This window comes from Aulostomus chinensis, chromosome 22 (genome assembly GCF_037954235.1).
Source record: "Aulostomus chinensis isolate RoL2024-O1b breed Wild chromosome 22, RoL_Achi_v1.0, whole genome shotgun sequence".
Taxonomy (NCBI): Eukaryota; Metazoa; Chordata; class Actinopteri; order Syngnathiformes; family Aulostomidae; genus Aulostomus; species Aulostomus chinensis.
In genome coordinates this window covers 18,488,465-18,513,488 of record NC_141341.1, presented here as the reverse complement: position 1 = coordinate 18,513,488, position 25,024 = coordinate 18,488,465, and the positions used below count along the sequence as shown (strand labels likewise).

General features: G+C 42.8%; 1 protein-coding gene across 10 annotated transcripts in view; it reads right to left on the bottom strand.

Annotated features, from left to right (window-relative positions):
* LOC147241039 (receptor-type tyrosine-protein phosphatase U-like) overlaps positions 1 to 25,024 on the bottom strand; it is a 228,718-nt gene that overhangs the window by 60,418 nt on the left and 143,276 nt on the right. For all 10 annotated transcript variants that reach the window (XM_086192426.1, XM_086192427.1, XM_086192430.1 and 7 more), the window contains exons 9-13: positions 23,076 to 23,185; positions 20,916 to 21,117; positions 18,922 to 19,024; positions 17,507 to 17,786; positions 12,896 to 12,932 (exon numbers count right to left, since the gene is read on the bottom strand). In XM_086192426.1, coding sequence (XP_086048552.1) covers positions 12,896 to 12,932; positions 17,507 to 17,786; positions 18,922 to 19,024; positions 20,916 to 21,117; positions 23,076 to 23,185 — 732 coding nt within the window. The remainder of the gene's footprint in view (positions 1 to 12,895; positions 12,933 to 17,506; positions 17,787 to 18,921; positions 19,025 to 20,915; positions 21,118 to 23,075; positions 23,186 to 25,024) is intronic.

Here is a 25,024-nt window from a genome sequence, read left to right as displayed (position 1 = left end):
CTCCATCAATGTGCAGATCATCGATGCGCAGAGGCTGGAGGGATGGACGCCGATCCCGGCCGGGCAGCCATCCTCGCACGCCAGAATTTCATTTCCACAGTGTGAAGGGGTAAGAAGCGATTACACAATTCATGAAGCCAGATTAATTTATTTTGTCCACGAAACGTTCCAGAACATTTATCAGCCGGTCGAGCCGCTCATTGTCCCAGTTATTCCCCTAATAATGTCCTCCTGCAACTACAGGACCGCCTGTGTGAAGACGGGCTGGCCTGAATGCCACTGGTCCTGGCGGATGACTGAGCCGGCAGGTGTGCTGCACATCGGCGGCATGGCTGACGGGTCAATTTCTATTAAACATATTGGTTTATTTAAATGGCTGATTCTGTGTATTTGTTGCCTTTACATCTGTGGTAAAGCATGTGGATATGTTGCATAAGAAATGGAGTTGCCACTTACCCTCCAGGCTCTCGGCATCAGCGTGGATGGTGGCAACAATACCCCTCACAGAGGTGCTGCCCATGACTGCCGCCACCCGCTGCTCAAATTCCGTCAGGTGCCCCTCTCCTTGACCCCCACCTGTCCAGCTGTACGCCGCTTGACCTCCACCTTGAGGTCCTGTTGGTGCCATTTTCCATATTGTTATTTGAATGTAGATTGAAGCCAATTCATTATTGTAGTTATTGCATTTAGTGATTGTGCAGTGTTGAATTTAGTCCTACGTTAGCTTGCATTGTTTAGGAAGTTAGAATTGCAGACATGCATTAGAAATAGAGAGAAAATCGTTCAGAGCACTAGCAGTGGAACAAGGTTATGACGTAGTGATGCTCGCGCAGGTTTAGAGAGGAAAACTGCTTTGAATCACTTTGATGTTCAGTACAGGAGGAGCAAACACAGCGACTCGTTCTTTCCGTCATTAGAAGTGGTTAAGATGTATGAACAAGAACAACAACACTGGTGATGAGAAGGGAACTTTCAAAATGAAAAAAATTTGTAGCACACATCTAACATGTGTGGCGCTGAGCCAAACCGTAAAAACGGGAACACTGGAAAAAAGATGAAGGCCCGCAACTCACTTTCAATGCTCCAAAAAAATGTTTTATTTGGGACGACAGCAGCAAAACAAAAAAAAGACAATGTTTTGACCCAGATGGTCTTTTTCACGTAAAATACACAAAAGGAAGTGACATCCTTATATACTCAGGTAAGTGACAGGTAATCAGCCCCACCTGGTGACCAGGAGTCGTACCAGGGCAAATAACATATCAATCAGGGCATAAATAACGCACATTCTATACTTGTCACATAGGAAACAACTACATTGTATTTCACCTGTTCTAGACAATTTTAAATAGAAAAAGTAAAACATGCCTATATAAAAACACACAGCAATGAATATCGTCTAGTGAATGACATATTATTTTGCGAGTGCGGACAGCAGAGACCCTATTTAAATTAATTTGTGTATTTATAGGTGGGCGTAACGGGGGTGGGCCCGGTCACTCCGACATCTGCACTCAATTCCTCGCTGATTGGGATGTAACAAGGAAATGTGCGTGGATTCCGGTGCTCGCACATATTGATACATCCGGATTTTTTTGTGCGTACGCAACTTTCGCAATTCTTGCGACCACAGTTTTTTAGTATGAGATCCACGCAAGTACTGATACATGAGGCCCCAAGTCTCTGTCAGCAGGAGGAGATCCAGATTGTGTGTTTTGAAGAAGTCGAAAAACGCGCGCGAAAACGCATCCGTAGTGAACCGTACCGACCCGACCCTCGCGACCCACCCAACCCGAGCTGCAGTGAGCCAGTGGAAACGCGCCCTGAGTGTACTTGGACTTTTCTGTATAAACTGAATATATAAACAGGTGCACTGTAAGTGGTTTCATTCAAGTGGGGCTGAGGGCTGAGTTGGAAAATACACTGCTCAAAAAAATAAGGGGAACACTTAAACTAAACAACACCATGTAATTCCAAGTCAATCACATTTCTATGAAATCAAACTGTCCACTTAGGGAGCAACACTGATTCACAATCAATTTTACATGCTGTTGTGCAAATGGAATAGACAACAGGTGGAAATTACAGACAATTAGCAAGACACCTCCAATAAAGGAGTGGTTCTGGATGTTCAAACTGAGCCTCAGCCTGAACACAGTACAGGTCCCGTGGAAGACCTCCTGTGTAGTGCCAGTTCCTAAGATAAGATACGTTTAAGAGCAGACCCAAGCCCTTCCTTTTTGATAAAGCTTATATGAAGGGTTGGTTTAAGCTAGCCCTTAAATATGCTGCGGTTTCGACTGCCAGGGGATCTCCCATGGCGCACTGGGCTCCTCTCTCCTCCTGTCTGTCCTCTCTGTCTTCCTGTATTCACATGTGTTACTAACGTGTCTTCTTCTCCGGAGCCTTTGTGCCTCCCCACTTCACAGATCCCTGACTGATGTTGCTGCTGGAGGAGGCTACAGAACTGAAGAGGCTCAGGCTGCCAGCCTTAGCATCACCCGCTCAAGACTCTATCTGTCCATCATTCTCCTCCCCTTTCTCTCCCTCTTTATCTCTGCCCCTCTATTTCCTTCTCTGAAGCCCCTTTCACACTGCACCAAAAACACGGGTCAAAACAGGTTTTGGGCACTCTGAAAGGGTTGACTCGGCATTTCAACCCGCGTCGACCAACTGGCCAAGCAACCCCGGTGTTTAGCGGCTTGGCTTGGCTCGCCTTAAGTGTGAAAAAGTCAACCCGCGTCGTTTCAGGTTTCATGCAACCTTCCTGTCGCATCCTGATTTTGTCACTGTGCTGCCTGTCAGACTCTTCGGCACCCTTCCAGACTAGCCAAAAACTCCATCCTCCTTCGCTGCATTAGCGCTCCAACATTTTCCAATCTGCGCCAAGTTAATATGCTTTGCAAAAGAGACAACATTGCAATGCACGCAACGACAACGTTCAACTCGACGACATCAACGTTGTCGTTTGTTTACTCTGTGTGTACCTCACAGCGGGAGTTCAGACCCGGGTCTTCCGGACGCTTGAATGCACCAATACCACATGAGGGACAGGCTCAAACCAAAGATCAAGACATGGCCCTTTGAGAACCTCAAATTGACTTGAAGTAGATTGGTACATTAATCAGATGAATTTCAATTTAGGGTCCAAATTAAAAAGCATCCATTGACAAGGAGAGAGGTTCTTTCAATGGCTGCCTCTGTTCACAACCAAGTGAGGTTTGTGGAGCCTTTCATACTAGTTGGCAAGCCCATCCTTCCAGGGCTATCAAAGACAATGTAGGCTAGAACAAAAATCATCCTGACCACATTTTGACGTAGTGGGTATCATGACTTAAAGACTTAATCCAACTGGCAGCTTTCAAAATTCCAATAAGCTACTTACCATCAAGCTTTGGTGAAGTCAAGCGATATGAACTCCACAACTTCTCAGATGCCAGTTTGAATGGATATGGTACATGTTTATATCTGTGAGCAATAAACAAAAGGGGGAGGGTTAGTTGCTCACATGTCATGGGGAAGGCAAGAGTAGCCACTACCAAACTAATAAACATCCCAAGACTTGAACTGTCCTTAGCTGTGACTTCAGTCTGCAACAGCGATGCCATCAAGGGAGAGCATGAGATTGAAAACGTGGAAAACTATTCATGGACAGACTCAAATGTTGTGATCATGATCCCATGAGATTTCACACATTCATAGCCAGCCGCATCCAATGCATAAGGTCCAGAACCCTGAACAATGGTGACACATCAGCTCTGAAAACAACCCAACCGACCTTGCCTCAAGAGGAACAAATGAAGCTCAGCTGAAAGATTCCAACTGGCTCAAAGGACCTGATTTTCTTTGGCAGGAAAACCTTCCATTTGAAGAAAAGATGGTGGGAGAAGTGGAAACAGTGGATCCTGGACTTCGCACGTTCACACAGTAAAAACCTCAAAGGTGAATTCTGACTGATCTAGAGTAGTAAGCATTGCCAGGCTAAAGAGATATGTCAGAGAATTCAAGGGACTTCAACAAAGAAAAAAATGAAACAACTAGTCTTGAGGACAGAGGAGAAGAAGAAATATTCATCATCAAGCTGGTGCAAGAAGAAGTTTTCATTGAAGACATCAAGGAAACTCAAAAAGGGAACACCATGAAAAGCCACAAGTTACAACATTTGAATGCCTCCTTGGACAAGAACATGGTCTTCAAGGTGGGAGGATGACTTGCCCAGTCAAACTGACATCATGATGTGAAACATACAGCAATTCCTCCAAAGAAATCTCATGTGTCAGCCTCACTTATCAAACATCATCACGAGTTTGTGCAACACCAAGGGAGAGGCATGACCATGAATGAGTTGCGTGCAAAATATGGCTGGATCATTGGATGTGGAGTTGTGGTCTCCTCACACTTCTACAAGTGAATAAAATACAGGAGACACAGAAGAACCACAGAGGTTCAACATACTGGCAGATTTGCCAGAAGAAAGAACTGAAACAGCTCCTCCCTTTACATACAACGGTATTGGCTGCTTCGGCCCCTTTGTCATCAAAGAAAGAAGAAAGGAATTAAAATGATATGGACTTTTGTTTACTTGTTTATGCTCAAAAGCAGTGCATATCGAAACACTGGATACCCTGACAACAGATGATGATTTTCCAGCCATCCATTTTCTACTGCTTATCCTGTTAAGGGTCACGGGGCGTTGCCAAAAGACAATCAGATATGAATTTGTGATTCAAGCAAGCCATATGGGAGCGTCAAATTCAAACAATCAGAAGCATCTTCACAGTTAAGCTGGAGAAGTCTGCAAGCAGGTTCAACACCACAACTCTAAGGACCTTTGTTTATGAAACTATGGCTTTCATCAACAGTAGGCCATTAAGTGTTGACCACTGTTATGACCAAACTGGTCGGGAACATCTTACTTCTGCCCCCCTCTGGACAGTTCTGTAAAGAATACTTATATCTCAGTGAAAGATGGGAAAGAATGAAGTTTTTAGCCAATGAATTCTGGTGTCAGTGGAAGCGAGAAAACCTGCTTAACCTCTAGCAATGGCAAAAATGGCAAAAACCATCAAGGAGCTCACAAGCTGGTTACATTGTGATTCTATAAGCTTGCAGGTGTTTTGGAAACTTTCTCCAGTGCAGACGGCTTGGTGAGAAAGCTGTCATTGCTCGTCAGTGAAAGCACATATGACAAAGGAATAACACACACTAGGTCAGTACACCTAGAAAGACCCATTCATGAAATAAATTGTTTCCTTGAAGTTGATTAAGAATAAGAATGAGAATACTTTATTAATCCCACACAGAGGGAATTCAAATAGGTTCAGCAGCATTTACAGAAGGAAGAAGAAAGTACAATATGAATTAAAAGAAAGAAAATATTTATGAAATAAGAAACAGACAAAAACTAAAATAAATAAATATTATCATTTATATTGGACAATTTACAAAACATATTTACATGAAGTATGAAAAAAAGCAATATGTTACTGCACCATTAATTGCAAATGGCTGAAAAACAGACACGTGGAATGTTCACAGTGTGCGGTTGTACAGCCTGATGGCTGCAGGCAGGAATGAGTTGCAGTAGCGCTCCTTCTTGCACTGAGGGAATGGAACTGAAGGAGCTGCACAGGATCTCCACAGTATAGTGCCAGGGTTGGGAGGTGTTGTTCATGATGGATGTTATCTTGGCCAACATCGTTCTGTCCGCCACCTCCTGGATGGGGTCCAGTGAACAGCCGAGGACAGAGCTGGCTCTCCTCACCCGTTTGTCCAGTCTCTTCCTGTCCCTGTCCAAGACTCCACTACCTTAGCACACAATGATGCAGCACACTGCAGAGGCCACCACAGTATCATAGAAAGTCCAGAGTAGGGCCCTCCTAACCCTAAAGGACCTCAGTCACCTCAGCAGGTGGAGGTGACTCTGACCCTTCTTGTAGAGGGCATTGGTGTTATCAGTCCAGTCAAGTTTATTGTTTTTGTGAACATCCAGGTGCTTGAAAGTGTCCACTATCTAAATGCTGTGTTCTATCTATCTGTCTATCTATCTATCTATCTATCTATCTATCTATCTATCTATCTATCTATCTATCTATCTATCTAAATGAGGTTTCCTATGGAAATCAATCACAAGCTCCTTGGTCTTGTTGGTGTTCAGCAGCAAGTGGTTTAGTTCACACCAATCCATTAAGTCCGTGATGACCTCTCTATACTCCTGCTCGTCCCCCTCTGATATGCAGCCAATGATGGCTGAGTCATCGGAGAACTTCTGTAGGTGACAGAGGTTGGAGTTGTGGTTGAAGTCCGCAATGTAGAGGGTGATTAGGAATGGAGAGAGCATTGTCTCCTGCTGCATGTTACTATATCTGACACACAGTCATTCATCCTCACGTACTTTGGTCTGTCAGATATGGAGTCAATTGTCCAAGCAGCCAGATGTTTGTCCACACCAGCCTCCTCCATCTTCCCCCACGGCAGTGATGGCTGGATGGTATTGAAAGCACTGTAGAAGTCAAAAAACATGACCCTAGCATTGGGGCATACGGCTTTCCTGACCTTTGTCCTCCTGAACTCCCTCCTCACTTGCTCCTTGGTGAAGGAGAGCTGGGAGGGGATGACTGGGGAGATGAGTCCAGGGATGGTGTTTGGTGACATTCAGAGAAGGTACGGGGAGGGTTGGAGCACTGTGCAGCAAGCTATGGTATAAAAGGCTGCAGCTGGGGGAACGATGAGGTGTGAAGAAGCTAGGCAGTTGGTGGGGGCTGGCAGGGGAACACAGTCAAACCTGTTGAAGAACTGGTTGAACTGGTTTGCCCAGTCCTAATCCCCTGCTGTGTCCTGTCGTTCCCCACCTTTGCTGTGGCCTGAGATGTGATTCAGGCTACTCCACACCTCCCTGGCATTTTTCTTCTCCAAGTGCTTCTCAAGTCTTTCTTTGTAGGCCCTTTTAGACCGCTTGATGGTGTGCTTGAGATCCCATTGTACTTCCCGTAGCTCGTCCTTGTCCCCTGAAATGAAAGCCCTCTTCTTCTTGATCAGCAGGGCCTTCAGATCAGGGGTCATCCAGGGTCTGTTGTTTGGAAAAAACATACCTTTTTGGATGTCGCAGTGTTTTCCACACAGAAGTTTATGTAGTCTGTGATACAATGGGTTGGACTGTTGATGTCCCCCCCCCATGTGAGAAACACAGAGTGTCCAAGTCTGTTGTCTGGAAGCAGTCCCTCAGCTGTTGACATGCCTCATCTGACCAGATCTTCACTGCCTTCCTCTGTACAGGGTGTATACAGGTCCTTGATATTTGCATACAATAAGTCCAGTGTTTTATTGTCCCTTGCAGGGTAGCTCAAGTACTGCGTGAAGTTCGGGAGAGAGGCAGAGAGGGAAGTATGATTAAAATCCCCAGATATGAGGAGAAGGGCATCTGGGTGTCTAGTCTGCAGCATTGAGACCATGCAGTGAATGCACTCGAATGCAGCAGCCGCAGCACCTGATGGCAGGATGTACACAGTTATAACAATAAGGTGAAAACTCCCAAGGGATATAATATGGCCAAACACTGACTACTAGCAGTTCAATGTCTCTACTGCAGAGCTGTTCTTGAACAGTGATGTGCCCTGGGTTGCACCACCTGTCGTTAAAAAACACATACAAACCTCTTAGACGGTGGGCCAAGGCCGCGTATCAGCTTTAGTTCTTGAACATAATGATCCCCAGTGAGGGAGGACCTGGATCTTTCATGTTTCAAAGTTCATTTTTTTCTCAATCATATTTCCTTGGTTGGCACTTGTAATTCTTGCACATTTTTTCATAGTCATAGTTTGAAGTTTGTTAAATATGCAGGCAAATGCTGCAGCTTACTATCTCAGTTGAGCCAATGGCACACAGCGTTACAAATCACATGACGTTATTCAGCCAATCAGTCATAGATATGCGAAGAACAGCTGCTGCTCAGCTGGTGGACACACCACGATGAAGTGGCATAGACGTGGAGACAGTGATAAATCCATAGGAAACCACAGAAAATATTATGAATAAGAAGCTTTCTCGTGTAGGTAAGTATTAATGTTGTTGGACACTGCTGGCTATGCTGTTTATTCGATGTATAACCTTTGGTGAGGCAACATTTAGGGTAGCAGCTACCGCTAACCGTTAGCATAGTCTCAGCTCTTGTAAACAACTCCTGCTTGCTTTATCAGTCATTTAAGCTTGAGACCTGTATCTATATTTCAATATCCTTGACTATTCTTATCGAATTAATATTAGATTATTCACTTCACACGGTGTGAATAACCCAAATTCAAAATCATTTCAAAAAAAATTCTTGTCAAAGTCAACACTGATCTCATACTAATAAACTGCAGTCGCAAGAATTGCGAAAGTTGCGTATACAAAAAAAAAAATCCAGATGTATCAATATGTGCGAGTATAATCAGCGTGGAATCGAGATATCGGAGTGACTGGGCCCTCCCCCGTTACACCCACTTATAAATAGGAAAATTCATTTAAATAGTGTCTCTGCTGTCTGCGCTCGCAAAATAATATCAAAGAAAAAGAGGTTCACGCCTTGCAAGCTGGAGGTGCTGGTCAGGGAGGTGGAGGTGCGACAGCAGATTTTGTTTGGCAGCCTGTCCAGTGGTGTCAGTATAAGCAATTAACGGATAAGGTATGCGAGAGGGTGAACGCGGTGGGTTCGGAGGAATGCACCCCCGCGGATATTAAAAAAAAAAGTGGTCAGACCTATTACTGGCTAAAGTTCCCTTCTAATCACCAGTGTTGTTTATCATCATGTTCATACATCTTAACCCCTTCTAATGACGGAAAGAACGAGTCGCTAAGTTTTATGACAACGGTAGAAAAGTGTTCGCTCCATCATTTACTGAACGATCAAAGTGATACAAAGCACAGTTTTCCTCACTAAACCTGCGCGAGCATCACTACATCGTAACCCTGCACCACTGCTAGCACGCTGAAAAATTTCCTATCTCTATTTCTAATGCATGTCTGCAATTCTAACTTCCTAAACAATGCAAGCTAAACGTAGGACTAAATTCAACACTGCACAATCACTAAATGCAATAACTACAATAATCAATTGGCTTCAATCTAAATTTAAACAACATGGAAAATGGCACGAACAGGACCTCAAGGTGGAGGTCGAGCGGCGAACAGCTGCTAGACAGGTGGGGGTCAGGAAGAGGGGCACCTGACGGAATTTGAGCAGCGGGTGGTGGCAGTCATGGGCAGCACCTGTGTGGGGGGGGGATTGTCGCCACCATCCACGCAACTCCATTTCTTATGCAACATTTCCACATGCTTTGCCACAGATGTAAACGCAACAAATACACAGAATCAGCCATTTAAATAAACCAATATGTTTAATGTTTAACAGAAATTGATCCGTCAGCCATGCCGCCGATGTGCAGCACCCCTGCCGGCTCCCGCGCCACCCCATCAGCCGGCTCAGAGTCATCTGCCAGGACCAGCGGCATTCGGGCTAGCCGTCCCCCGGCCCCAGCACAAACACCAGGCTGACAAGCGGCGGACGGTCCACCAGCCCACCCGGACCCAGTGGCGCATTCTCCGGCCCACATGGATCCAGTGGGAGGATCCTTACACAGGCGGTTCTGCAGTCGCAGGAGGACATAACGGGGATCAATGAGCAGCTCGACTGCCTGATAAATGTTGGAACGTTTCGTGGACAAATTAATTAATCTGGCTTCATGAATTATGTAATTGCGTCTTACCCATTCACATTGTGGAAATGAAATTCTGGTGTGCGAGGACGGCTGCCCAGCCGGGATCAGCATCCATCCCTCCAGCCTCTGGGCATCGATGATCTGCACATTGAGGGAGTGGAAGCCCTTACAATTAACGTAAGCGTATTCCTCATGGGATGGTGGTTTTATGGCAACATGAGTGCAGTCAGTGACTCCGATTACATTCGAGAATCCGGCTATTGCTGAAAATTGCGCTTTAATATCGGCCTGTTCAATTGCACCGCAAGGGAATTTAATGTACCTGCGGGAGAGGAGGATGATCAGGTCCACCACCCAGGGCATGGCCCAGCTGAGGGTCAACTGGCTCAGCCCGGAACGGTCCGCCATCTCCCACTGGAAGGAGCCAGTGGCCAAGAAGCCGAGCGTGCTCAGCACCAGTGTCGGCGCTGGAGTGCCGGTCGCAGATCCTCACAAATTTGCAGGAGGATGGCCCGCGGTAGCCGGAACCTGCTCATTGACCACTCATCTGAATCGTGCAGCAGATCCTCCCGCTCCCTGAAATGTCGCTCCAGTCTTGTTGCACCGTTTGCCACGTCCTCCAACAGCGCAAGTGCTGCCATTGTTGAAAGTTGCACATTCAACACAATCGTGAAGGCTCTTTTATAGCTGCTTAAGTAATGCCAACAGGTGTTTGTGTTTTGGGCTTTTTTGTGCCCGATGTATGTGTGGTTGTCAAATAATGTCAGTTACCAAACACCGCCACAAGGGTGTCGCCAACGGACCAAAGTGCAGTTAACGCAAGAATCGGCTTTCCGCCAACTTCTACGGCACCTCCGGAGTTTGCGTGAAACAGCGCAAGAATCGACGAACTTTTCACGTTGATACATTGGATCACGAGCGCCGATCCTGGTGTACGCAAGTTTTTCTTGCGTAAACCGCGTTTATACATGAGGGCCCTGGCCTCCACAGTCATCTGACCTCAATCCAGTTGAGATGGTTTGCGATAAGATGACAACAGAGTGAAGGCAAAAAGGCCAACAAGAATCTCTGAGAACTCCTTCAAGACTGTTGGAAAACCATTTCAGGTGACTACCTCATGAAGCTCATCGAGAGAATGCCAAGAGTATGCAAAGCAGTAATCAAAGCAAAGGGTGGCTATTCTATCCAATCCTTGTGTTTCTTGGCCCAACCAAATCTCTTTTGCTTATTGTTTTGTAGTTTTTTTCCTGCACTTGTAAGAGTTTTTAACAACATCTTTTTAGCTACAGACTCTGGTGATTCTGTGATTCTTGTGCTTTTAGATTTAACGGCTGCCTTCGATACAGTGGACCATGAGATCCTAATTTCTTGACTGGACCAGTGGGTGGGTATGAGGGGTGTAGCATTGGAGTGGTTCAAGTCGTACCTGGCCGACAGAACTTTTTGTGTTAGCCTTGGCGACTTGGTGTCCTCCTCTGCTCCCCTCTTGTGTGGGGTCCCACAGGGCTCAGTGCTTGACCCTCTCCTCTTTTCCCTTTACTTGCTCCCGCTTCGCTCCATAATTAGGAAACATGCCGTTTCTTTCCACTGTACACGACCCACTCTTGACCTTGTCCTAACATATCGAATTAAAGCTGAACATTGAGTTGTATTTCCATAGAACACGCTTTTATCTGACCATCAATTAATCACTTTTGAATTTGTACTAATTGACTACACTCCACTAAGGAAAACTGTAGTTTCCAGATGTTTGTCTGATCAGGCCATAGTTAGATTGAAGGAAACGATTCCGCTGGCGAAAATTAAGTGTCATGTCCAATTATAACAGAGGATGCTTTTGTCAACCTTAGTCCCTCCCAAATTGATCATTTTATCGATAGTGCAGCAGGCTATCAACTTTGGACTCAATTGCTCCACTAAAAAAGAAATCTATTAATCCAAGGAAACAAGCACCTTGGTACAATTCCAAAACCAGGCAGCTTAAACAAAAAACCCAGAAACTGGAGAGAATATGGCGCTCCTCCAAAGTGGAGGAGTCGCATATAGTCTTGCAAGATAGCCTTTTAACCTATAACAAAGCCCTTTGTAAAGCTAGAGCAGCCTTCCACTCTGCACTAATTGAGGAGCAGAAGAACAACCCCAGGTTCCTCTTCAGTACTGTAGCCAGACTGACAGAGAGCCACAGCTCTGCTGAACCAAGTATTCCTGTTTCCCTGGTAGCAAAGATTTCATGGACTTCTTTAATGACAAAATTTTACTAATTAGAAAATTCATCTCCTCCTGCCATCTGCTGACAACATGGCACCTATAACCTCAGAAGCCTTAGAGGCTGCTGGAGGACCAGACATACACTTTGATAGTTTTTCTTCCATTAGCCTTCACGAACCTAGTACAATAATTTCCTCCTCTAAACCGTCCTCTTGTCTTCTAGACCCCATCCCAACAAAGCTGCTCAAGAGTCTCAACCCCTGGTTAGTACCTCTCTCTTAGACATGATTAATGTGTTGCTGTTATCTGGGTACGTCCCACAGTCCTTTAAAGTGGCAGTAATTAAACACCTAAAAAAAACAACCCTGGATCCAAAGGTTTTCGGCAACCACAGACCAATATCAAATTTTCCTTTTCTCTCAAAGTTCCTCCACAGCAACAGCCTAATAGAGGATGTCCAGTCAGGTTTCAGGGTTCACCATAGCACAGAAACAGCATTAGTTTATATGTGTGTGTGTGTGTGTGTGTGTGTGTGTGTGTGTGTGTGTGTGTGTGTGTGTGTGTGTGTATGTTCTCGAGAAGAGAAAATGCAGTGCAGCAGATTTTTATAATAACTGTGAATACTTGGATTTGGACATCACAGAAGACAAATCTCAAAGAGAAAATATATTTGATTTAGCCTGTCAAACCTTCAACAATGGACAAATTTTGCATGTATTTTTATCCTCTGGATTAATGTGAAGGATGTTTAAATCTGGCATTGTCAATACAGATCTGTTTTTCTCAGTTTTTCAGCTGAATTGTGAAAAATGCACAAATATGCAAAATGGATGAACAGTATATCATCCAACAATCTGAACATGGAGAGAACACTGTAAAAAAGAATGCTTGTCTTTTTCACATAATCAAAATCATAATTATTATCATTATTGTTTACTGATGTTAAAATGATACATGCTAAAGTGTGATAAATTGAAAAAAGGAAATCTTACCTTTGCGAGCAATCCGAATGCAGTTGATTCTGGTTTCCTGTGAGTAAACAACAAAGCAGAGTTAGCCATTACCAAAATTGCTCCCTTTCACCACGATAGGTTCCTCACCTAGGGCTTCTTGGCTTGACTTGAAACCACCAAACAGCCATCTCTATCCTTGACATTGAGGGTTACGTCACCAAATTAAGATTTAAGGTTCAAGGAAATTAAACCAAACTAAATGGGCTAATTATGCTTATCTGTGGTCTGCGATTCGGGTCTAAATTTTTCACTTGAAATGGTTGCCAATTCCCTGTTCGACTGGAAATCTGTGTCAAATTGATTTGTGTCTTTTCTTATCTGTTTCAGTGATAGATAATTCATATTAATGCCCACCCAGGGGTTATCAAAGGGGCAGTTGGTTATGTGTCACCTTTTCCTCTGTTAAAGTGAGCTTGCTGCCTTGCAGAACAGAGACATTAACCAGTGTTTGTGAAAAGGGTGTATGTAATATAGTGAATCCGCTCAATCGGCATCATCTGTTAAGGGTGATGGTAGGTGTAGCCAGACTACTGCAAAGCAACAGGATGTGTGGAGCTAACACTTGTAATGACCTAATATAAACAGAGGACGGGAGAAACAAAGCAAAAAGAAGGAGCAACCACAGATATATTGGCATGAGGATTTGACAAGAACTGAAACGGAAAACCTGTTGTGGGGGAACACAAGGACAAGGGAAGAGCTGATAGGGTGAGAAATAAAAGGAGCACAACTGTGACTACTGAAGACTCTTAAACTATCAAGATACTAGTGAATGACTAACAGACAAAGACAGGAAATGTAAAGCAAATGAATTAACAGTACAGAATTGCTTTCAAAGTAAAACAGGAAGTGATTTTAACTGTCAACACCAACCCACAGACAACAAAACATCAAGAAAATAACACAAAACTAGAGTTCATGATGATACAGAGATAAAGAGTTAAATAAATAAATAAATACATGTAATTCAACCAGCTTAATATGTTGATATCTGAGAAGTATTGAAGATGGCAAAGTGTGCTGATTGGTCAACAACCCAACTCAGGTCAAAGGTCACTCCTCCAAGGTGGACCAGTTTTACTATCATCGTCGCCACACCATCTGCTGCTCGGTCTCTCTTCCACGCTACTTGTTTCTGCCTTTTTGTGTGAGCTCCTAGAACGGCTGATCAGTCGTTCCCCCTTTTCTCTTCTATTACTATTACTATTACTTTATTATCTTACACGGGGGTTGCAAAGGAAATTTCGTTGACATGTCCACCATGGTCAATGACAATAAAGCAATCTCGAATCTTGAATCTTCTATTCCACTCCTTTTTTGTTTCTTTATTCTGTAACTTTGAACAGAACTTCTTGTCTTTCCTCACAACAAATTTCCCTTTAGCAAAGTTTTTTTAGTAGGAGTTGAACATGCCTCTCTTTCATCTAAGTTTGTGAAGGCGTCGGTCTGCATAGCATCTAAGTACTTTATTTTCTATTTTTATAATTCATCATCAGTCACAGCTAATGGTCGCTATACTATTGACCTTGAGCCTTGAATCTCCATCCTGACCTGTGGAGAGAAGCCACCTCGTGCCTGAGAAGAGCAGCTTTGTCGAGGCAGCCAGCAGCCTCGGGCCAAACCTTCTTCACTGAGCTAATATCAGCGGGAGCCACGGCCGACGAGGCGGAGGCATTGGAGGGCGTCCTCCCATCAGTTTGTTGGAGAGACATTGTACATCAATGTGAGCGATCAAGCTGAGAATGTAAGCTAGTTATGTTGGTTTCTGCGCTGTTGCAATAACAAACATCAGTCCTCCATCAATTTGGGTCTTGACTCCTAACCCTCTCATTGCCAAACTCCGCCAGACTCCATAGAGCTTGGTCAGCCACCATTCAGTTGTTTTCTTTTGTTTGTAGGTCACTATCGTTCATCCCGCACACCTTTTTACCTGCCCCTTTGCCGTCCATTTGAAGCTCAGTTAAATCTAGGCTAATTAATGTCTGCTACTCCTTATGTGCCTTAATTGCTTTGCTGGAATCATTACTCTGTCTTAAGTGCTTTCTTAATTGTATTAAATCTTCTTAAATTTCCAAGAAGCGTTCCAACTTGTTTAATATATGCATGCAAGCCACTGATCCGCAAAGGACTCATTGATAACCTGAGACTGATCATTTCTCGTCAGACAAGACAAAAATACAAGTGGTGCCCCGAGTAACAACTGTAAAACATTCTAAAGATACACCATCATAATCAGCTTATCAAGTCAATACTAGCATTTCTCCATTTGTGTTAGTATCAGTGTTAATACTGTATTTATACTGATATTTGACAGCTTATATTGTGCTGGGGTATGCCGTTGTGATATTTGTTTGACGTTAGTATCATCAACTGCACTTTCATTGTTATTACTGCTATTGTTGTCATTTCTTAATGTTGTGAATCTAAATCTCTTATTCCCCATCCATCTGCCCTCCTCTTTTTCTCAGTCCTTTCATATTTGCCTCTTGACCTCTGTTTATTTGACAATCATTCCCTCCATTTGTGTCTCTCTCCAAATCAGTCTGTCTCTCTCTGTCAGTCTCTCTGTCCATCTCTCTCTTTGCCTCTGTCAATCTATCTCTCCATCTCCTGTCCCTCAATACCTTTCTGTCCTCTCTTTCACCCCAATTGGTAAAACGGAAAGCAGCCCACAGCCCACAGAGTACCATGTAAAAAAAAGTACACATGTGTATGTCAGTTTTCATGTTTATGTTCAGATGTTTCAAGAGTGACAAGACTGTGAAAATCTGCAGTCCCCCATGCCAACTTCATGTTTGATGGATACACATTTTGCTGCTTTTGGCTCATCGGCGACACCAACAAACGATGCAGGGAAACTGAAGCAGTCTCACCTTTTCCCTGGCACACTACTGCATTTCACTTGTAAAAATATCAAAGTCAGAGCAGAATCACTCAGGACACCTGCTAGAGTTGCATCAGTCAGAACTCAGATCATGTTAGAGGGACAAATAAGCAGGAAAAAGACCATTTCGAACATAAAATCTTCATATTTCTTGGTCAAGTTATCAAGAAATATTTTATAATTAGTTGAGGATGTTTTGGCTTGTGGAGAACATGGTGATGGTGAAAATATAAGCACTCTATAGTAGGATACAAAGAAGCTCTACAAGAACAGAAAAGTTTCAGTGTGTAGAACAATATGAACAATATTAAGAAGTCTGAAGAGGACACAATACATACAATACATACGTGTGACAGTTCTCTGAGCAACTTGGAAAAATATACAGAGACGGTTGAACCAACTCCAGTGAAATTTCAATATGCATATAAATATACATTTTAAGATTTGATAATTCGTCAGCACAGTGTTGCGGTGGTTAGCACTGTCACCTCACAGCAAGAAGGTACTGGGTTTGAGCCCTGACTCGAGTATGGTGTCTTTCTGTATGGAGTTTGCATGTTCTCTCTGTGCCTGCATGGGTTCTCTCTGGGTAATCCGGCTTCCTCTCACAGTCCACAGACATGCAAGGGGGGACTAGGCTGGACTGGCAACCCATCCAGGGTGTGCCCTGCCTCTCGCCTGAACACTGCTGGGATGAGCTCCAATCTCCCCACAACCCTTAACAGGATAAGCAGTAGAAAATGGATGGATGGATGGATTTGATAATTTTCACCTATAATTCTGAAACTGTACCTTTTACTCCCTCACTTGCAGCCTAGTGTTACCATTACAACAAAAGGAACCTAAACCTTTAATCCACATGCCAGATGAGGTACAATCAGAAAACCAACAGATAGTTGAGAGTGAAAATATTAGCTTGATGTTAGTTTCATCTTTGGTGTAAAAGCTAGCAGGGATCTGGAGAGTTCAACAGAACCTAGAAGCTCCTGCAGGCAGGAGAGAAAGAATAACACACAAGTGTCTGTTTCCTGCTTGTGTGTTCTGTTCAGAACCTGAATGAAGATGGAAATGTGTGCCCCCTCAATATGAACTGTTATACTCAGGTTTATGTGTCAGAGCAGCTACACTAGCAAAGCTTGTCATTTCATCACAAATGGCAGTTCATGAGGGAAAAGGCTAACAACTGATTAGAGATCAAAGGGGAAGCTGAGGGGTGGGTGGGGCCAACCAGCTGCATGATAATGGCAGTAGAATTGGCTGAGAAGGCATTGGTGGGAAAACAAAACCAGAGCTCATGTGATTAGTGTTGGTCTGTCAGATAAATATTTGTGGATTTGAAAAGCTTTGAAATCATAAATAATTCACAAGTAAAATATTTGATTCATTTGAAATAAGTGCTTTGTTTGATATTCACCTGTACATATTTGAAGCTCTCCTGTATGTTTGAATAAATAATTGCCACCAGAACCTTTGTATTTAAATTATCTACCAAGCCACTCAAATTAATTTGCCCATTTCACCTGTCTAATATCTTTGAGGGATTTCAGGGAGAAAATGAGCTCATGGCTCGCTCTCTTCCAGTGCCTGTTGCCTCTTGTTTTCTCGCTGGCTCAAAACAAAACTAAATCAACTGTCGAGGTTGTTGAAATATAACACATTCCACAACACACATCACATATCTGACCTTCAAAGACTTGTGTTCTTACCCCTCTGAAGTTGCTTGTGGCCTGGAAGTAGATGAGATAGTTCTTGGTGGGATCTAAAGGGGTGTTCCAGTAGCCGTTGTAGGTATGGTTGTCTCCCACTGTAAAGGGTGTGGTCTCAAGAAGACTACTGGGAGCCAGCTCTGCAGTGAAGTAATGTGCAGCTCCTTTGGCCAGAGCCTCGTTGTAGGAATTTGGCACGGGGAAACAGTCAACGGCTCCAAGCTCCCTTCGCTTCACCTGGCGGGACCCATCCTCTTCAACCACCACTACCTGGTAGGCACTGATGTGAGATAATTACCATAATATTTATGGTATGATCATTAATATGGCAATGGTTTATTTGATATTTCACTTAAGTACTAACAAATAGGAGAGGATTTTGGAGCTAACAAAGACATTTTTACCTTCTACATCACTTCTTTGTGATGCTAGAATGTACTAAGAGCCAGCCACATATATTTACCTTTAGGGTAATGGAGATTGATGGCTAACAACCGCAAAACTGTCCAAAAATGTAAGTTCACATGCTCTAAAGCACACTGTCTGCATACAGCCATAAGCTAAGAACAAAATAACTCCTCCAGTTCATTGCTACCATGAATGAGCACACAGAGGCATAAGCAAGTTGGTTCAACTGAAGGCACTAGTGATTCATGTTGTGTGCTAATGTGAATCAATACAGAACTGAAATAGGTATAATGCAGTATATTTGTTTTAGCTCATATAAAAGTGGTTGAGGATCACTGAGAATATGGCTGGATGAAGATGAGAGTTTGTAAAGACTAGATTTGGGCAGTATTGTTAGAAATCGGTCAAAAAGGTCTCCGTTACCTTTAAGCTAAACAAATGTGGCTTGCTCTCTCTGTAGTTTTGAGTCACATAGAAGCGATGCAGGAGGGAAATGAAAAACATCTTTGTCAACTCTAAACACTAAAATGGGAGTACTTGAAAGTAAAACTGCACCTTTTGGGCAAAGTATTGTTTTCACGACCAAGGTCTGAAACAAGGTTCATTTATTAAAGACAGCTGAGAAAGGAGGCATTACGGTTTTCAGGTGGTCTGTCCATCCATCCCACTCATTTGCATTAATGTGATATCTTGGCTGGCTGGAGTAAATTTACTAATATTCGGCTTAATAATCTCGAGGATGAATTGAAAATATTTTTTTCGTTAAAGTCCCCGTCACCTCATATGAACGTGTTATCTCAGGAATGCAATGGAGTTGTTCGAGCAGTTACTTTGCAACATTGATTTATTTTTTTTGTCATATTCCAATTTTCCACATGCACAGTACAACTTTGCACGGCACATTGACAAGTTCTGTCATCATCACCCTCTGGTACAAGAGAATGCTTATTGACTGCAGATAAATCAAACACTGATTGAAGGCTGGTGTTGTAGTGATTTGTGAATACCTGACAGGAGCCCCTCTTCCAAGTGCAGGGCGCAGCAGAACAGTTATTGTGGTCTCAGACTCACTCAAGGGAGAGGGGATGTCTTCATAGTCAAATACAGGGGCTGCAGAGGTCAAGAAAAAGTATTTTATTTTTGCAGGGAAAATCCTGTTTTGGTCAAACCTATTTTAAAAAAAAATGCTTTTTATTTCTTCAGCTTCAGCTTGGATATTTTAGTAATTTTTCCACACCAACATTAATATGAATTCATTATTTGCTCTCCCTCTTGTATTGTCGAGTGTGGTGACCTCACGCTCATTGCCATTTGACTCACAACTAAAAACAGCAGCAACTACAGAGGAAACAAGAGGCCCTTATAATATATCGTAATCTCAAAGCTACACAAACCTCGGCAGCTAGATTTGAGTTTTCCCATCTCTGTTTGCTGTACAGAGTGAGTTGACTAAAATATGTAGGAAAGCAGAAGACTACCCTGGTTAAACAGATCACCTAGAAAACGGAGTAGGGCACGATGTAGAATGAGAGAGGAACATTTTATGGAGAAAAATTTAGAGTTATGAATGACTAACATAGAAACATTACACATTCACACCTGCTAGCCGATCAGACTTTTTTGACAGCTAAATGAGGAGAGAACATGTGATTCTATAGATCACAACAGGTGGGAGCCCCCAAAGGCAACATTCGCTCGTACACATTTAGCTTCAGAAGCATGAGTTTTGTTAATTCCTACATTTGATTAAATTGACTTTAATAGTTGAGCTAGTGGTGCTCATCGGTTTGATTAACTGTGACTGGAGTTATACACATTTAAAATAATTGATGAAATCTAAAAGCAACAAAATCCCTCATTATTCTTTACAAAATGCATAATAATCATCATGTTATTGATCCCACAACCATGGTAAAACTCTGCAGTTGTTTCCAGAGCAATGTAGATTTGTGTTCTTTTCTAAAGATTTTATTCAGCAATTTTTGATACGGTAAATGCCCAAAAAAAAAAAAAGAAAAAGAAATTAACTTTGTATAAGGTGGTTTTGCTTATTTTGAAATATATTTAGATGGAAGCCATTTACTTATCTTGTCTTTTACAGAATTACCTTTTTTCTCTGTTGGCCAAAAAGGACCTATTTCTTCAGGCCTATAGCTCATTTAATTATGCAACACCCTCTTGTTCTCTCTCTTTTCCCACTGCTTTACCACTTGCACTGATTCATATTCCATATAGTGATTATAATTTATGTTATTGTAATGGTAAATGGTCTCAATTTTATTTAGCGCTTTTCTACCTTAGCGGTACTCAAAGCACTTTACAGTGTCATCTCATTCACCCGTTCACACACACATTCACACACTCACGGTGGAGGCTGCCATGCAAGGCACCAACCTACTCATCAGGAGCAATCATGGGTTCAGTATCTTGCTCAAGGACACTTTGACATGGTCACCGGGGTCGAGGATTGAACCAGCGACCCTTTGGTTGCTAGACGGCCACTCCAACCCTGAGCCATGCCGCCCGTTGTTTGTTTGTTATAGATTAGATGGAACAAGTTGACAACGCTCAGCCATTTACAAATGTATTAAAAGAAAGATTGTCACATTGGCAAGGAAAAAAATGTCATGAATGCAATAACAATAAACAAGCGAATGCAATACTTGTAAGCATACCAAATAACAGCTGTTGATAAATTGCTAACACTGTGTTAAGCTCATTGTTTTCCTGTTAGACTATCTTGTCCTCCCTGAATTATGTTCCTGAAAAATGAGAAGAGATAAAACACTAATGCCAAAATGAAACATGTTGAAGTTCAGATAAAAATGTTTTAATCTTTGATCCATCACATTAAAAGCATGGTCTGTTTGTAAATTCAGCAGAATTCAATTGTACATTCTGGAAGAAAAAATGTGTTTACTTTTTAATCTGACAATTCTAAAATATACACTGAGGACACAGTCAGAAGAGGCACAAAATGAAATGAGAATTCAGGCCTCACCAGAAATGTTGGTGGTGATCTCAGTGAGAGCTGTCTGGCCAAAGCCCTTTGCTGTTCGTGCACGGACGGACACCAGGTAGGTTGTTCCAGGATGCAGGCCAGAGAACATGTGGTATGTCTCGTTTCTCAGCTTGGACACTGTGCGACGGGGACCTGGCACGTTAATGCTTGGGTCAGATGACTCGATACTCTGGTAGCTTATCTAGGAGCAGGAGTAAGATGCCAAAGTATTAGTAGATCCACGAGCTTACATCCACTGTAGTTGCTGTGTATGGCTGCATTCCTGTGAGTGATATTCATATAAATGCATATTATCAGGGGTGAAAGTGACTTAAAAGTCTTGCCGGAACTGTATGCGCGTGTGCGTTTAAAAAAAAAACCGCAAAGTTTTACGGTTTATTAATTGGTTTTGGGTGATTTTTATTACAGTTTTCGGGTGTCTACTTCTCACACAACTGCAGCCCCCATAGCCCCACCCTTCCCGCCCCTGGAAATTCTTTGAAAACTGCTTTTCACAGTAACTGCCCACTACAGTCCTACTGTAACAACAGGGAACAGGCAGACATGACAAAACAGATCATCAATGTCACTCAATGATTTCTTCTTCTTGTAGGTCCTCACTGGCAGACTCCTCAGAGACAGTCTCTCCCTGGAACTCACTCTCATCAAGGAGTGGCTCTGAGTCTGAATCTTCCCTGGGTCTCATTTTGCTAACTTTTTTTCTTGCTTCTTCAACTCTGTCACATTTTCGCTTAAACATGTCACTTATTTTACGTTGCATTGTGCCAAAGCAGGTAGCCAGCAGCCGAGTTCTTTGACTTTGCCCTCTGTTTTGTTTTCTTTCTCTTTTTTCCGCTCTGTGAAAGCATAAGACTCAAAACTAATAATGCTGGAAACGTGACCCACGTGTCCGTCTGTCAGCCAACCAGAAACGCCTTGCATGCGGCGATGGGCACGACTCCGTGTCAAGGTGGTTTCAAGCTGCGCGGGGGAAGTCCATTCATTGTGTATGTGCGCGCGCAGTGACGTCACATGAGCGCAAATCAAGCCCAGCAACTCGGTAGCGCTGCGCGGGGTGGGGCGCAAGCACGCGCAGCGCTACCGAGTCTGCGTCTGCCACGCTCAGAGTGAAACGCCCCTTCTCATCCTTTTTTTAACGGAACTCTGTTCCGGCTGTGAATATTTTACCGGAACTGCATTCCCTCCCATTCCGGCTCACTTTCACCCCTGCATATTATTGCATTATAACATAACATGACAATGTTGCAGGCCTATAATGTTGAGGACTCCCAGTTTTAACCAGGTATTACCTTACTTAATGTAATTACATTACATCCAGATTGAGTAAATTCCTCTAATAAAGCAAGGTAGAAATTTGCTTCACATTTGATGTGAGCACATGAAATATTGTTGCAGTTATGGTGAGATTGTGAAAGACATTAACAAGGGACTTTGAAACTTAGTGCTGTATAGTTTGTCATGGTTGTGATCAAAATCCATACCTGATGCCAAAAACGTACTTACAGTTCTTAGGTATGTTCAATAAACAGCAATACCGGCACTAGCCTGAAATGTCCTTTATTGCTGAGCCTCTATTGTAGAACCAGAGCAGTAATAGGTCAAGGTCAAGGGCATCTCATCTGCATTTAGAGTATGAGTTTCTCATTTCTCTGTCTGATTGGTCATTTTCCAATCCTGTGCTTATGAATAAAGACTATTTTTTTCTTACCAGGCATCTGTTTGTTAAGCATTAGTGGATCTTTACATCTGCTTTGACAAAAGGGCTCCCGAGCGAAGCAAAGGTCGTCAAGTGACATGGGGCCATTCATAATTAATTAGAAACATTTAACGTTTCTCTTGGCAAGACATTTATTAGAATGCTTGTTCCCCATTTAATAACAGTGCCTCCACTGCATTACCATGTCCACGTGTACAATAAATCCAAAGAGTTGTGAAAGGGGGGTCATCCTCTCATGGAGCTCTAGTGGCTCATATGCTACCTGTGTTTAGATAGGAAATAGGAGAATGACAAGTCAAAGGGGGACTAGTGTGGTTTTCATTTTAAAGTTATTACATTGAAGGTGGATGAACAAGGTGGATGCAGTGTGCTGTGGATTTGTTTTCTCTTTTTTTTTTTGCATCGCTAAGAAGGTATCACACCTCATACTGTGTGATGAGACCATTGGGCTCCACTGGCTCCTCCCACTTGAGGAAGATCATGTCATCGAGCGGAGTGAATGTGAGGGACTCTGGAGAGATGCCACCGGGAACTACAGAAAGAGAGGAAAAATAACTTTCTCTTAAAAAAAGCATCCCGCTAGCAGTATGTCTCAGGTTGAAGCACCCTTGACAGAGTCCAGGGATGGAGGAGGAAGAGAGAGGAAAAGAAAAACACAGCAGAGTGGAGATTAGACGAAAGTGAGGACCAGGTTGCTCTCAGCCCAAAGGATGTATCACGATTCTGGCTCCTCCTGTCTTATAAAGGAGGACTATGCCTTGGAAGATGACAGTCAATCTTTATTTTTAGCACCATGATTGCAGCAGAGTAATCCAACATAAATTAACCACAAGAGAAACATCTTGCGTTATTTTGACTTAATTAAGTCTTCAAGGTATACAAAACAATTATGATTGTCATAAAGTGATGCTTTGTCACAGCTGTCCCTGTCACAGCAATATACAAGTTACAGACACTTATACACGGCTGCACATGGCACAAATGGCTTTGTGGCAGGCAAAAAGACCCATTCCACTCTGACATCTCACCTCATGTACATACACTGTGTCGACTACTTTAAGAGTTAAAGCGATACTTCATTAGTTATTTATTTGGTCACTCAAGGACTCACAAATCAGCATCATGACCTCAAAAAGATGCCTCCCTCCCCCTATTACTGTGTGACTCCAGAGTACAAAAAGAGCCTGACAATTCCCAGCAGGAAAACTGCCCCAAAACATCCATTTACCAACTCTAAATCCCAATTTCTGGTGTCCACATTATTTCTCTGGCTTTTAACTAAGTAATTCCCTAAAACTTGAATTAGAGCTAAAAATGAACAAATCACAACCCCACACAGTTTGCCAGGTTCCCGGAAGTGTCAAGCGCAACCAGTTGGTGCATTCCACTTCACTCACTCTTGTTCAGGGGGCCACTGCTTCCCTGCTAGTTAGCAGTAAATGGTAGTGGATTGGCTTGTTGAATTCCTTTGTCAAAAGTCACCAAATAAACTTTACCCGAAAACAATCTTTGGCAACATTAAAAGAATTAGCATTGTGTATAATAACTGATTTAATAATTGAAAATTGGACAATATTATCATTTAAGCATCAAATGTACAGATATAATTGCTTCTTGGCTGAAGTTTTGAGATGCTAAAAAATATTTGTTGATGTCTAAAAGAGTTACTGCTGCTACTAATCATGGTCAGGTTTGTAAGAGAGGATGAAAACGATTACTTCCGGAAAGACCTGAGCTTGATGTATTTGGATCACTACACTGACCATTCACTACCATTCTCTGCTAAGCTAATTAGCAGTTCTTTAAAGTACACACAGAGGAGAGAAGGGTATCTGGTTTCCTGTCTGGCTCTGAAGAAGACAGAAAGTAAGCACATTTCCTAAAAAGTTCCTTTAAACTGTCATCATGTTACAACCTTCCTGACATTGGAAGTGGTGTTCTTTGCCTTGTCAAATTCGAGTCCCGTCTCTTCCCTGATCTCAATATCGCTAATATGTTGGCAGGATTGTGTTGGTAGATGATGGAGAGAAGAACCAGCATAATTATGGGGCAGATCTGATGAGCAGAGTCATTCATTTCTCAGGAAATATTGTGTTGTTTGAGGTTGTGTTTAAGGTTTGTGCTTTCAAAGTGCCCCTCTGATTATGGTTATAAGGGATAGTTTGTGTTTTGCCCCACTGACTACCAACTCCATTCCTGTCACCACCGTAACTCAGTGTTTTGTTTTGTTTTTTTATTTATGATTTTATAAAAGGTACACCAAAAAGAGAACATGCAAACTCCACACAGAAAGATCACGCGCCCAAGCTGGGACTTGAACCTGGAACCATCTTGCTGAGAGACTACAGTGCTAAACACTGCACCACCGTGC